Source organism: Typopeltis vanoorti, chromosome 7 (assembly GCF_054136105.1).
Source record: "Typopeltis vanoorti isolate ZY-2024b chromosome 7, IOZ_Tvanoo_1.0, whole genome shotgun sequence".
Lineage (NCBI taxonomy): Eukaryota > Metazoa > Arthropoda > Arachnida > Uropygi > Thelyphonidae > Typopeltis > Typopeltis vanoorti.
In genome coordinates, this window is record NC_143555.1 from 110,606,163 (window position 1) to 110,619,541 (window position 13,379).

A 13,379-nucleotide genomic window follows, 5' to 3' on the forward strand; every position below is an offset into this window, starting at 1 on the left:
TATTTCTGGTTCTACAGCTAGTTCCACAGATACCACTTATTTGATGTTTTTCCATTCTAAACTCAAGCCATTTCTTTTTCTCCTTATTCATCTTAGGACCTTCTTCAGGTACAACTGTTTTCACGTGATCCCAGGTTATCCCCCTTCCCTTTTTGTCAACACATGCATTCACATCCTCTTGGAGCATCTACCTTTCTCATGCTATGTTCCTCTGATTTTCTGAGGAACACAGCTGGAATATCAGGAATTATCTGATATTCCAGCCTTCATATTAAAGCCATCATTTGGAGCACATAAATGTTTACAAAGAGACAAGTTACATTACAATATACATAGTATGTCTAAAGACAGAATAAACCAGAATGTTAAGGGAGAGGCCTATATCCATCAGTGGATGGAAAGAGATAAAGAAGAGGATGAAGTATGTTAAATATCACTAATTTGATCACACATTAGTACTACTGACTTGACCTCTAGGGAAAAAACTACATCAAAACTGTTCGACTGGAGATCACTAACAGATAATTCCAACAAAAAAAAAAACAGTGGTGGCCAATATATGAAACAAAAGCTGAAATTATTGCCTAAAGTTTTGAATTGGGGAATGGATGATATCACACGGTGAACCCATAAGGTTCAGATTAGGATGGATGATTAAATTTCACCGCCTTGCATTTCACAGATTTGCATTCATACCAAGTTTTTAAAATGATGTAAGGAACAAGTTCCTTTCTAATCAGTTCAGTGAACAGTTAAGAGCATGATCAGAGAGGCCCAATTTACAATTATTAAATTTGATCTCCTGTACATCCCTTGAGGGTACATATCAGTAATTTTATGATGATGATGATGATGAAATTTGATCTCTCATTATTCATTTTTCCAGATTGGAATCATGCATCCTATTTCACAATATAAGGTAAGTTATGTTTGTACCAGATTTGGTATATCCCAGGGTGTACCAGGGAAGGATATACTGGAGGAGTTAAATATGTTCTTCAATTTTGTAGGGGATTTAAAGCTGGCATTAAGGTTGTAAATGTGTAGCATTTTATTTATTTTTCTGACATCCCTTTAATATGTGGAATGGCTAAAGTTTTACTAGAATCTATATTATTTCCATTTTGAGGTGCAGTTTTGTGAAGAATTTCATTGATTGTACATTTGCTATAACCCTTATTTATACAAGTACTGCTAATAATTTGTAATTCATGCTTAAGAGCTTGGTCATTACAGCAAACTGTTATTCCTCTGTTTTAAGAGTGTTAATTAGTCAAGTTTTGGTGAAGGGTAGTGGTAATAAGAGATGACTGACAGTGAAATGAAGTTTAGAGGGCATACTGCAAGTACTGCAAAAAAAAAAAAAAAAAAAAAAAAAAAAAAATGCACATCACATTGCTGCTATAAGGAGCACATTGACAATAAGGATAAGGAGGGTTGCTGTGGCACTGTATAAAGCATTGGTCTGACCATACTTGGATTATTGTGCTCAAATTTGGTCACCTAGTTTTCACCATAATATAGAAATATTGGAAAGGGTCCAGAGATGAGTGGCCATAGCAATATCAAAACTCTAGAATGTTGATAGAAAAATTAAAGGAACGTCAATTGCAGTTTGGTGGATAGGTGGAAAAGAGATGATATATAGAGAGACATTTAAATTAGTGAGAGGATTTAATTGGATTAATACCGAGGGATTATAAAAAGAGCAGGTGAGAATGGAAGAGCAAGAGGGAAGAAGGGTGTGAGAAGTAGATATTTTTTACATGGAAAATTGTGGAACACATTACCAGTATGAGTTTATGAATGCTGGGAGTGTTAAGTATTTTAAGGTTGAAATATGATAAATATGTTATTAGTTGGTTGAACTTCCCATGAAGAGTTTGCTGACTCCATGGTAGTTGACATGATGATAATAATAGTAATAATAATGATACAACATAATAACTGGATAGTAAGGACTATATACTTTCATTGCTCTGGAAATGAAACAGTGGACCAAGATGCCAGTCTGGTTGGCCGAGTGGTTAGTGTATCTGCTCTCCGGCCAAAAGGCTGTGGGATCGAATCCCACCATGAGCATGAACGTTTGTGATTATCTGTGAAAATATTAGTGGTGATGGTCACTGGTAGATGGTGTGGCTGTAGATGATGAAGGTAGTTGCAGTTGGTGGATTGGTGGAGACGGAGAATTGTAGAGTAGGTGCCGTCTCTTGATGAGTCTTTGGACTCCGTGGAGGTGTTACATAATAATAATAATAATAAAAAGAGCAAAAATATTTTGGAAAAATTTGGAGAAAAGAGCAAAGCTAATAATAATGGCAGACATGTTGGATTTCTGCTCAGGACATGGACTGGTTATTATTAACACCATGTTCAAACATAAAAATGTGCACAATTTACATGGAGAGAAGAGGCAAGGAATAAGAAAAGTCTTAGCGATTATGTTATTGTCGATAGTGATCTTTTCTACTGGTACAGGACCCAGAGTGTACAGAGGATTTGAAATCGGAAGTGATCGCCATTTAGTCTTGAGCAGAATAAAATTGAATTTCATATTGAAAAGAAGAACATATAAGAAAGTTTTAAAGCGAATAAAAGTTGAAGGGAAACTTTCAGATGTGAACTGTAGACTAAGATACACAAACATTATTCAAGAAAAAATGAAAGAGTTGGAGAACAGGAACCAAATCTTGGAGAATCAATCACAAGCCCTGAAGAAAATACTGATTGATTCAGCCACTGATTGTTAAAATGGTTTTATTGTTATATTTTATACTTATTATTTTATACTCAATTAGTTGTTTACTTATTATCTATCCTTTTGCTTCTTAAAATCTTATTACTTAATTTTATCATTTCTTACCTAAAGCTTATACAATCGAAATCCTACCGGCTGCTCTATTGTTATATATTTATTCTTTCTTCTCTTACTTTAATCTTATTTTTTATATCTAGGATTGTTTCCTCTTCGGATACTGGCAAAATTTATATTTTGCTGCACCAGCTAGTATCCTATAGCAGAAAAGATCCTTGCTCAGGGATATAATACTAGATTCTTAGCTTTCTTACCCAATATCTTACTTAACTGCCGTATAGATCTAGATTATTGCAGTCGTGACCTAAATCTATATTTTATATTCACTCTGTAAATCCTTCCCGCCAAAATAGGTTCTATTTTTATAAGTGGTGATTTGGAATCATAATCAGGCATGATGCAGGTTCAGGAAAATATGACATGTTTATTGGAATATCTAATACACATTACAAAATTCATACGCTCATGGTTATGTTCAATACTAAATAAACTCGAACTAATTAAAACTTATAAGGCATGCTAAACACAGTAATTACACATTGGGATATAAATCAAATGTTAATAAGTTAAGCTAAATTCCTTCTAGCAGTATTACTCGTAAGAACAAACTATCAACCATTCTAATGTTACTGAGACACTAAATTCTACCTTTCATATCGCATCAAATTAATCCTATCACATACAAGTTACAAAAGATCTCTCCTAAACAATTCTTCTTACTCACAAACGAGGTTAACTTTCTAAATAGTGACTGTCCACAGAGTTCCTTACTATAAAGTTCTTAATTTCACAATCGTAAACAATCTTCTTTCTTCTAATGAACATTCACACAAAATTAGAGCAATAGCACCTTACCGACTTTTTTCTGCATCATTCTGCACCAGGTGTTTTTCTGGATATTTCTCATCCATTTTGGCTGTCTATACGCCAATGTAGGGGTTACGCTATCTGCATTCTTTCTGCCAGAAACGGATTCAAAATCTTTGCGTTTCAGGAACAACTCGATGGGGCTTTTCAGCAATGGCTTGATTCTGCTAGGACTGGAATTTTTACCTTCAGCTTTGCATAGAATCCAGCTTCATTTCTTTACGAACGCTCACTGCCCGACATCACAGACTTCACTCCCTCCCTCCCTCCCCCTTACGCGAAACTGCCCACCAACTTCTGAACCACACAACAGGAAAACGATACGACAAGAGATCAAGAAAAAGCCCTGTGTTCCAGGATCAATCCCCTTTTATACTCCTATAGAGCGCCCTCTTTTTCAGCCCCTTTTTGCACATGATCCTTACTAATTTCACTCTTTGGCTTATCCTTCGTTTCTACAATGCTGATATACTCGGATTCATGGAATACATGGTTACATGATTTTCCGAATAAGCTATACCAACCAGCGTTATGCCGTACACGTGTAACTTTAGGCCTTCCATGAATTAATACTTCACTCACAATAGATTTTACATAGCTTAGGTAAGGCTTCAATTTAATTTACATTATCCCTCTTTTTTAAGACATACAAAAATGAAATCCCAAATTAATCACAACAGCTTAAATATGAGGTGTTTAAATAAAGAATAAAAATTTTAACATAAAGTGAGGAAGTTTCACTTTTAATTACAACTGATATACAGGTACTTCTCTATGTTTGCAATTTTTATATGTTAGACCCTAAATGAATGATTTTTTTCCAAGATTCCCTCATTTAGGATCTAACAGAGGCATGAGGTGAGGTTGTCTGCAAGGATAGAAAAATCAGAATTCCATGGTGCACACAGGAAGTTAAAGAGGCAGTGAAGGAAAAGAAAAAAGCATATCAAAAGTTCCTGGGAAATAAGTCAGCTTGTGCTCTTAGAGAATGCAGAGACAAATGTAAGAAAGCTAAACGCTGTGTAAAATAAGCTAAACAAAAGTCATGGGAAGACTTTGGCAAGAACTTAGAAAATAAATATCAAGAAGGTGGCAAGATATTCTGGAGGTTGTTGAAGAAGCTCAGAAATGGAGGAAAGAGGGCTGTAAAAGGAATTAGAGATGATAAAGGTAATGAAAACTGGAGAAAAAGATATCCTTGATGTATGGAGTAATTACTTTGAAAAATTGCTAAATGAAACAAGCAGCGATAGCACAGTGGTAAAAAAACACTCGACAGGGATGCAGGCAGGAATACATATCCATACTTGAAGTAGAAAAAGCCATCAAAGGCCTGAAGTGTGGAAACGCAGCAGGAGTAGATGATATTCAAACAGAAATGCTCAAGTATGGAGGTATAAAAGTCTTACAGTGGCTGATGCTTAGAGACAGAGAGACGAATTCCAGATGATTGGAGTAGAGCTCTTATAGTACCCATTTATAAAAAGGGAAACGAAACTGAATGTGAGAATTACGGAGGTATTTCTCTGTTGGGTGTTTCTGGTAAGATTATTCAAATTAAGTGGATATTGAATCCAACATTATTTCAAAGCCGAATAGAGAAACTACAAGAGTTTCGTGCCGAATGTAGAAACTATAAAAGTTTTGGCGGATCCAAGCGTAAGCAAACTTTTCATGACAGGGGAAACTCATAGTAAAGGTGGAGTAAGTTCTGATCACTATCCTTAGTATTTCCCATAATGTAAAACACATCTCCTAGCAGACATGTATGATGTTATATATTATGCGGGGAGTCACTACCCAGGCCGGTTTTGACCTTTGTTGAGGTCTCATCAGTGGTAGCCAGACCCAGATGTAAAATACTCAGGTTGAAGTGATACTTTACCATACGAGTTGCCAAAAAAAAAAGGTGTCACATCACAAAAGGCACCAAGAATTACTGAAAAAGAGAGCCAAGAGGCTTCACTTCAGCAACGCAAAATTATTCAATGTCATGAAAGGTTTGCTTACACTTGGATCCACCGAAACTTTTATAGTTTCTATATTAGGCACGAAATTCTTGTAGTTTCCCTATTCGGCTTTGAATAATGTTGGATTCAATATCCACTTATGAATAATTTTGCATCGCCAAAGTGAAGCCTTTGGGCTCTCTTTTCCAGTAGTTCCTGGTAAGATTTACACAAGTATACTTGAGAAATGGTTGAGAAGGATTGTGGAAGAAAAGCTTGGTAAAAAACAAGTTGGATTCAAGTCATATAGAGGCAAGGTGCCAAGGGAGAAGTTATTCAAAATGCTACAGTTATTTGGTGTCAATGTGGCATTATATCAAGCATTATATTAGCTCAAATGAATACTTAGTCTTTATTTGAGTTGTAAGTCAGCAGTTAGAATTGAAGGAAGCACAGGAAGATGGTTTAATGTTAAATCTAGTGTCAGACAAGGATGTACATTATCCCCTCTGTTATTCCTTATCTATATGAATCACATTATGAAGGAAAGTGGTATTAAACCTGATATCAAAATTAGAGATGCTAATCTCAACTCTTTGCTTTATGCAGACGATGTTATACTTCTAAATAAATCTGCAAGATTCCCTGACTAAATTGAATAACTGTTGTAATAGATATGGTATGAAGGTCAGCAATAACACGACAAAGACAATGAAAATAGGCAGAAGCTTTGAAAATATCAACTGTGTTGTGAATGGAGAATCTACAGAACAAGTAAAACATTTCAGCTACTTAGGCATGATTTTTAGTGAAGATGGTAAATTAAATATGGAAATAGACAACAGAATCAACAAAGCTGGTATGGTAGGAAGTCAACTGAATAAATTTTTATGAAATAAGAGAGAAATTAGGCAAAACACTAAATTAGCTGTATACAAGACAGTGTTGAAACTAATTTTAACTTATGGATCTGAGAGCTTGGTCAGAAGTAAAACACTTGACCAAAGACTAGAGACCGCAGACATGAGAGTCCTGAAAAAGATTAGGGGCATGAACAGATGGCATCAATAGCAATATCATATTAAAAACGAGGATATTAGGAAAGAAGTTGACATTGTCAGCATCCAGGAATGCGTTAGCAGAGCTAATCTCAGGTGGTATGGTTACTTAAACAGAATGGGAGAGGAAAGATTAGTAAAACAAGTGTTCTCTGCAAGGTTGGCAGGAAAAAGACCCAGAGGAAGACCAAGATAGAGGTGAATTGATATGTTTAAAAGTGCCTTAAAAGATAGAAATATAAGATCTGATAACATTGGAGTCTTGACAGGTAACAGACTGATTTGGAGGAAAATTGTAGATAGGAAGTTAGTAATGATGTAAAATTTTCATTTACAGGAATTACAGATTACTATCATATCCTGTACATCCCTTGGCAGTACATGGCAGGAATTTGATAATTATGATGATAAAAAGAGCAATGGTTGAACAGCAGGAAGGAGTCATGACAAGGGGACCATCCCTGGAAGTTACAAAAGGAAACTGTCAGAAAGAAAGTGAGGAGTGGTTTCTTTGCATGGAGGGCGGTTGAACCATGGAATGCTTGATGGAGTGGTATGATAGACTATGTGTTTCCTAGGAGGGACCACCCTCAATGAGTCTTGATAGACTTGTGTTTCTTAGAAAGGACCTCCCACGATGAGTCTTTTGACTCCATGGAGACCTGAATATTAATAATAATAATAAAAAGTGACAGGTTCATTACCTGTCAGTACTGTAACAACTTGCAGCACATCCTGTAAAATTAGTTAGATTTATGTCAGTACTTCAAGTTATTATAGTACTTACAGGTGATGAACCCTTTACTTCTGGTATGGATAGAAAGTCATTAAAAGATGAAAGTGTTTATGAAGTTGTAGACAAACTTATTCGAATGACTCAAAGGAATTGTATGATCTAAACAACAATTTTAGCTGCTAAGATTTCATCTGTAACAATGGAACAGGCACCTTTCAAAAAAAAAAAAAAAAGCAGGATTCAACTCACTGTCAGAGATAAGAGATTGACTACTTGACAAGTATCAGAAAATGCTGTGATCTGATGTAAGATTACATTAGTTTCTTCAAAGATACACACATGAGCAGGGCTTCCCACTTAAATTAAGTAAAGGCCATTAACCTTAAGTGTTGAATCTCTAGTGGGCCAATCATCAGTCATTGGAGGAGTAATATTTTTGGATAAAAATTACAAATCAAAATAAAATAAATGAAATTAAAATTAAAGTGACACTTTCAGATAAAAATGAATAAAAACAAATACAAAAAGAACAAAAAAGGTACATTTGCACACTTCACAAAAAATCATAAATAAAAGTTGTAATATATAACTCAGGCAAATTTATCATAGCTTGCTAGCACACAATATCATCATCTGATAAAGATAAAATTTAAAAAAAATGTTGTAATTTGTTTCATTTCATTTATATGAACCATTATTTTTAAAAGTTACTACCATATAAATGACACAAATTCAGGAATTCAAATTTATTTTTTTATTTTATTTTTTTGTAATAGTTGCTCGAATGTTGAAAAATAGTTAAATTCTATACATTCACACTGATTTATAAAATATCTATATTGGCAAACCATGAATATATCAGCTCTCATGAAGCAACTTTCAGAATGATAGCCATGCTACCTCAAAATAACTCCTGTGAAAATGAATTCATATTAAACTTGTACTAATTTTTCAGATATTGTTTGGTGGGCTGGTTCAAACAACCCAGGGTGGGGGGGCAAGAGGTGGCCTACAGGCTGTCATTTGAGATGTCCTGCACATGAGGATGTGATGAGCATGATCTGACCTCAATGGAGTAAGAGACTCATCATGGAGTCTATTATAAGCACCATTAATCTGTGGGTATTTTTAACAGACCTTTATTTTTCTTAGTGATTATTATATATAATAAAATATGCAAGTATTTGAATTTTGGCTATTTATATTAATTTTACAATTTCTTTTTACAATTACAATTTTATAATTTATTTTACAATGCTTAGTCTAGCTTAATTTAGCATAATTGTAACAAAAAAACTCTGATGCGATGAGATAAAACATAGTAAACAAACACTTTATTTATTTAGTGTGTTTACAACACACTAAATAAATAAAGCAGGAAAACCTAGTACTTATATTATTAACATCTAACCTCAATGGAGTAAGAGACTCATTATGGAGTCTGTTATAAGAATATACAGTGTTGGGTAGATGAGGGTAATGTTATCTGTGAGAATCAACATGGATTTGTTAAGGGATGCTCTTGCTTTAGTAATATGATTGCCGTGTATGGTGGGGCAGTTTCAATCAGGCAGAGGGTTACAAGTGGGGTTCCACATGGCTCAGTACTGGGATCTGTATTGTTTAACCTTTATATCAATGACACTGTCAATGGAGATTTGAAGACGATTTGATAAACTGGACACATAGACAAATGAATGGGGGTGTCGGTTTAATGCAGTAAAATGTAAAGTCTTGAAGTTTGGGATACATCGATGGGAGGCTGCATACTCAATTGGAAGAGCTGTACTGGAGGAAGTAGGGTAGAGAAGCGATCTGGGTGATGATTGATAGAAAACTGAAATTCAAGGAGCATATTGCAAAGGTGGTGAAGGTAACCCAGAGGATTGCTGCAATACTAAGAAGGACGCTGACCTGCAGAGATAAAAGAGTTATCATTCCATTGTGTAAGACTCTGATCAGACCACACTTAGACTATTGTTCTCAAATTTGGGTCCTAGGATTTGAAGGGGATAAATTAACCGAGGATCGGTTGAAGGAATATGGACTGCAGAGGTTGGTGGATAGAAGATGGAGAGGTGATATGATCGAGACTTTTAAACTGTTCAGAGGCAGTTACAGCGTTGACACTGGGGAGTTCTTTCACTTGGTGGAACAGAGGGAAGAAGCTATGACAAGAGGAAGTTATGAAAGGAAGCTGTGAGCAAGAGGGGGTGAGGAGTGGTTTCTTTGCATGGAGGGTGGTTGAACCATGGAATGCATTGCCTGATAGAGTGGTGAGTTCAAGGAGTGGTATGATAGATTTTGTGTTTCCTAGAAAGGTCCTCTCATGATGAGTCTCTTGACTCCATGGAGGCCTGAATAATAATAATAATAAATAAATAAAGTGAGAAACCACTAGGCTGATGATTGGAAGTCTGAAGTATCAGAAAAAAAAAGTTCTTTATTTGCTCTCAGAGCATGCCCATAATATGGATGTGGGTGGAATTGGCACTTAAAAACAGCAGACTACACAAGACCTAATTTCATGGAGGTCCTCTGATGATAATAAAATTATTTTAGTTGAGAATTAAATTAGGAACTTGTCTCTTTTCTTATTATTATTGTTATTATTATTATTATTTGTTAATCAATTTCTTTCACTGCAGGCTCTTCAGCATGCTGACATTAAATTTTACTTTACATAATACATTATCTTTATATGTTACTATATATCGGCATTATAATATTACTATTAGGTTTTTTTTTTTTAATTATAGTTTTACTAATCTATCAATAGCTCTAAGAATGTCAAAAATCACTGTTAACTATCATATCAATTTTTTGGAATATTTCAGCAACATTACGTTGCCATCAGGGATCACAAAAAATAATGATGTGTACATGCAGGTACTAACACTGGGCAAATGAGGCTGAAGAAAGGCAACCAAGGTCAGGCCTAGAGTCCTAAATGGTGCCCCCCCCCCAGCATGCTAAATTGGGTAGTCCATTGGAGGCCTGAAGATCTTAGTATGAATGCTTCCCAAATTTGGGGCAGTCTCATGCACCAAAAATGAATATATATATATATATATATATTCATTTTTAATATAAACTGAGAATATAAACTATAAACCCGAGAACTATAACAAATTGAGATTTATATAAACATTGAGACACTCTAAAGCTATACAATTATAAAGTTATGACAATTATAAAGTATCACATATATATATATATATATGTGTGTGTGTGTGTGTGTGTGTGTGTGCGTGTGTGTGTGATAAATACTGATAATTAGCATACATACATTCAAGAGCCCACTGAAAAAGCTTATCCATTAGTTTTGGAACTTCATTGTTATGATCCCTCCTATTTTTCAGAAGAAGGATGAAATCCTCTGCAATGGTATCCATTTGTGAAACATATGTTTTAATTATTTGTGGTTTCATCATTACTTTCTGTACATTTTTCCTCAAGTTGTACCATTCTTCACCATTTCTGAAATGTATCCAATAAAACAAATAAATGATAACTATATATATATATATATATATATATATATGTTAAAGATACCAAGCTATTTTAAATATAAACCTGGTTTTAATCCATTTCCCAAGTAAGCAAACAGACAAGTAAGTCAAGTTTGCACCTGCAAGTAGTGCAAGTCTGCATAGTGCAAGTCTTAGGCAACTCGTGGTACATGTGGAATAAGCTCTGATCACTATTCTTAGTATTTAACCTTAATGCAAAGCACATCTCCTTGAGGAGATGTATGATGCTATGCATTAAAGGCAAGGGGCCACTACCCAGACCGGTTTCGACCTTTATTGAGGTCTCATCAGTGGGAGCCAGGCTTAGAAATACCAAGGTTTAAGTAATACAGAGCTTGTATAAAAAAATAAAAAAAATTAAGTTTTTCTGTGTAATATTAGCTCATTTCTTCCTATGTTGATAATGATGATTCTTTTCTATTTGAGTTTGCATCAAAATACAAAAAAGCACACAGACTTGCATGATGAAATAAAATATACATCTTTGGTTTATGCAATGTGGGAAGTGGGGGTATACCTGTAAGTTCTCTTCAAAAGAAATAAAAACCAACAAAATGTTTGTTTGGAGAGTATGACAAACATTACACCAATAAGTTTATAGGGATGTAACTTATCTCTAACTGTATTCAATATATATATATATATATTGTTGTGTCGAGAAAATGTGATGAGTCATCCTTTTTCCGACCCAACATGAGGTTACCTCAGAAGGAGTGGATAAGGACATACTTATGCCTCCAACCAAAAATGTGCTCATTAACCCAATACCTAATTACCCAAGCTCAATACCCAAGAACATGTGTATATCCAGATTTGTAAATTCTAAGCAATGTTAGAGTAGTCCATAAACTAAATAGAGGATGATTGTATATTTATTAAGGCAGATAATCATGTATAAATTCTGAAAAGATGTGTACAAGCTAATAATAGTTATAGGCCATGTCAAAGGCAGTTTGCGGCCACGGTATCCAATCGGCAGCCACCGTATGTATGACGACACCACCGAGTGAGGGCGCTGCTTTGGAGTATATAGATTTCGGCGGGGATTTGAATCGCTTTCTTTTCTTCTCGTTTCGTCGGTACCTAGTTTCCTGTGTGGAAGGCTGTATAGTTGTGAAGAGCTTGCCGCCATGCATAGCGGGAGTCTTCCCTTGCTATGTGTGCGTGGATCAAAGCCGCAGCTATAATGCGTCCAGATTCCTAAGAAGAAAGGGCCACTGATGAGTTAACGTCAGTGTATAAATCAGTGTAAAAGTGTTTCGTTTCGTGTGGAACAAAAGAATAGTGAAGCCGCCATTAAAGAGGGTGCAGTAAGGAGATCCGAATATCGAGATAAAGCAAGAACGGTAAGCAGAAATCTTTTCATATTAATATCGGAGTAACCGTGGAGTAAGGAGAACTGATCCTTAAGAACACGGCCCATTTCCGTGAAGTGTTATAAGAACTGTCTGCATTTTGGACATTTTGTCTATATCTAAGAAAAAGGCATCTTAGGCTTGAGCCGAGTAGGGGACCAAGGCTACGAACTGTTTGTGTCTAAAGGATAATAATGTTATACTGTTAAACCTAACTGAATGCTAACTAAAATTTTGGGGGAGGATCGAGTCTAAAATATAAGTAGGAGCATTACCTCAAGAAATTTATGTCAGAGTTACTGAATTGACTTGTATATATATGTATTTTTATTTATATATTTTATTTTTATGTATATGTATTTATATATATATGACTTGTATATATATGTATATATATGCATTCTATATAGTTATATATAGAAGTGAAGGATTTGTGTTAATATAAAGGATTACAGTGTAGAAACTTTGGGTGTGTTAAATTTAAATAGCATTCATGAAATTACTTAGGGGGGGGTTGCAAAAACTGTATCATGAAGTAAATGTCACATTGATTACCTGTCTGCATTTGTTATCTTTATCCTTTCTAGAATGTACCCTTGGTGGGTAGTACAACATGCTATTTTAGCCTTCTTATTCTTAATGTGCTTTTATGCTTTGGGTGGACTAAGGATTTTAATTATTTTTTATATATATTGTATTTATTTTTTATATGGCCTAGAAACTCTGTTCTAGAGATCAAACAGAATTTTTGAGCCACTTCAGGTCTCCAGTAAGCAAGAAAACTGTGTCATATTAGGCAATGAAATCTCTCGACTGAAAGCCATCACAGACATCCGTGGCTAGGTTTGAACCTGTGACCTGTTGGTTGGAGAGCAGATATATTAATCACATGGGCCATCCAGGCCAGCTAATTATCAAAGTTGATTTGATTGTTCCTCATATAAGCATACAGAACTTTTCTGAAAAATCTTAATTCACTTGTTATGATTTTTCATGTTCTATTGTTGTGTTGGCATTGGTGTAGATGATGATGATGGTAGTTGCAGTTCATTATTGTTGGTGG

General features: G+C 35.0%; 1 protein-coding gene across 7 annotated transcripts in view; it reads right to left on the reverse strand.

Annotated features, from left to right (window-relative positions):
* The window catches only part of LOC150104962 (putative cytochrome P450 12a5, mitochondrial), a 211,492-nt gene that overhangs the window by 102,660 nt on the left and 95,453 nt on the right, over positions 1-13,379 (reverse strand). For all 7 annotated transcript variants that reach the window (XM_090396073.1, XM_090396072.1, XM_090396071.1 and 4 more), the window contains one exon: positions 10,718-10,908. In XM_090396073.1, coding sequence (XP_090252199.1) covers positions 10,718-10,908 — 191 coding nt within the window. The remainder of the gene's footprint in view (positions 1-10,717; positions 10,909-13,379) is intronic.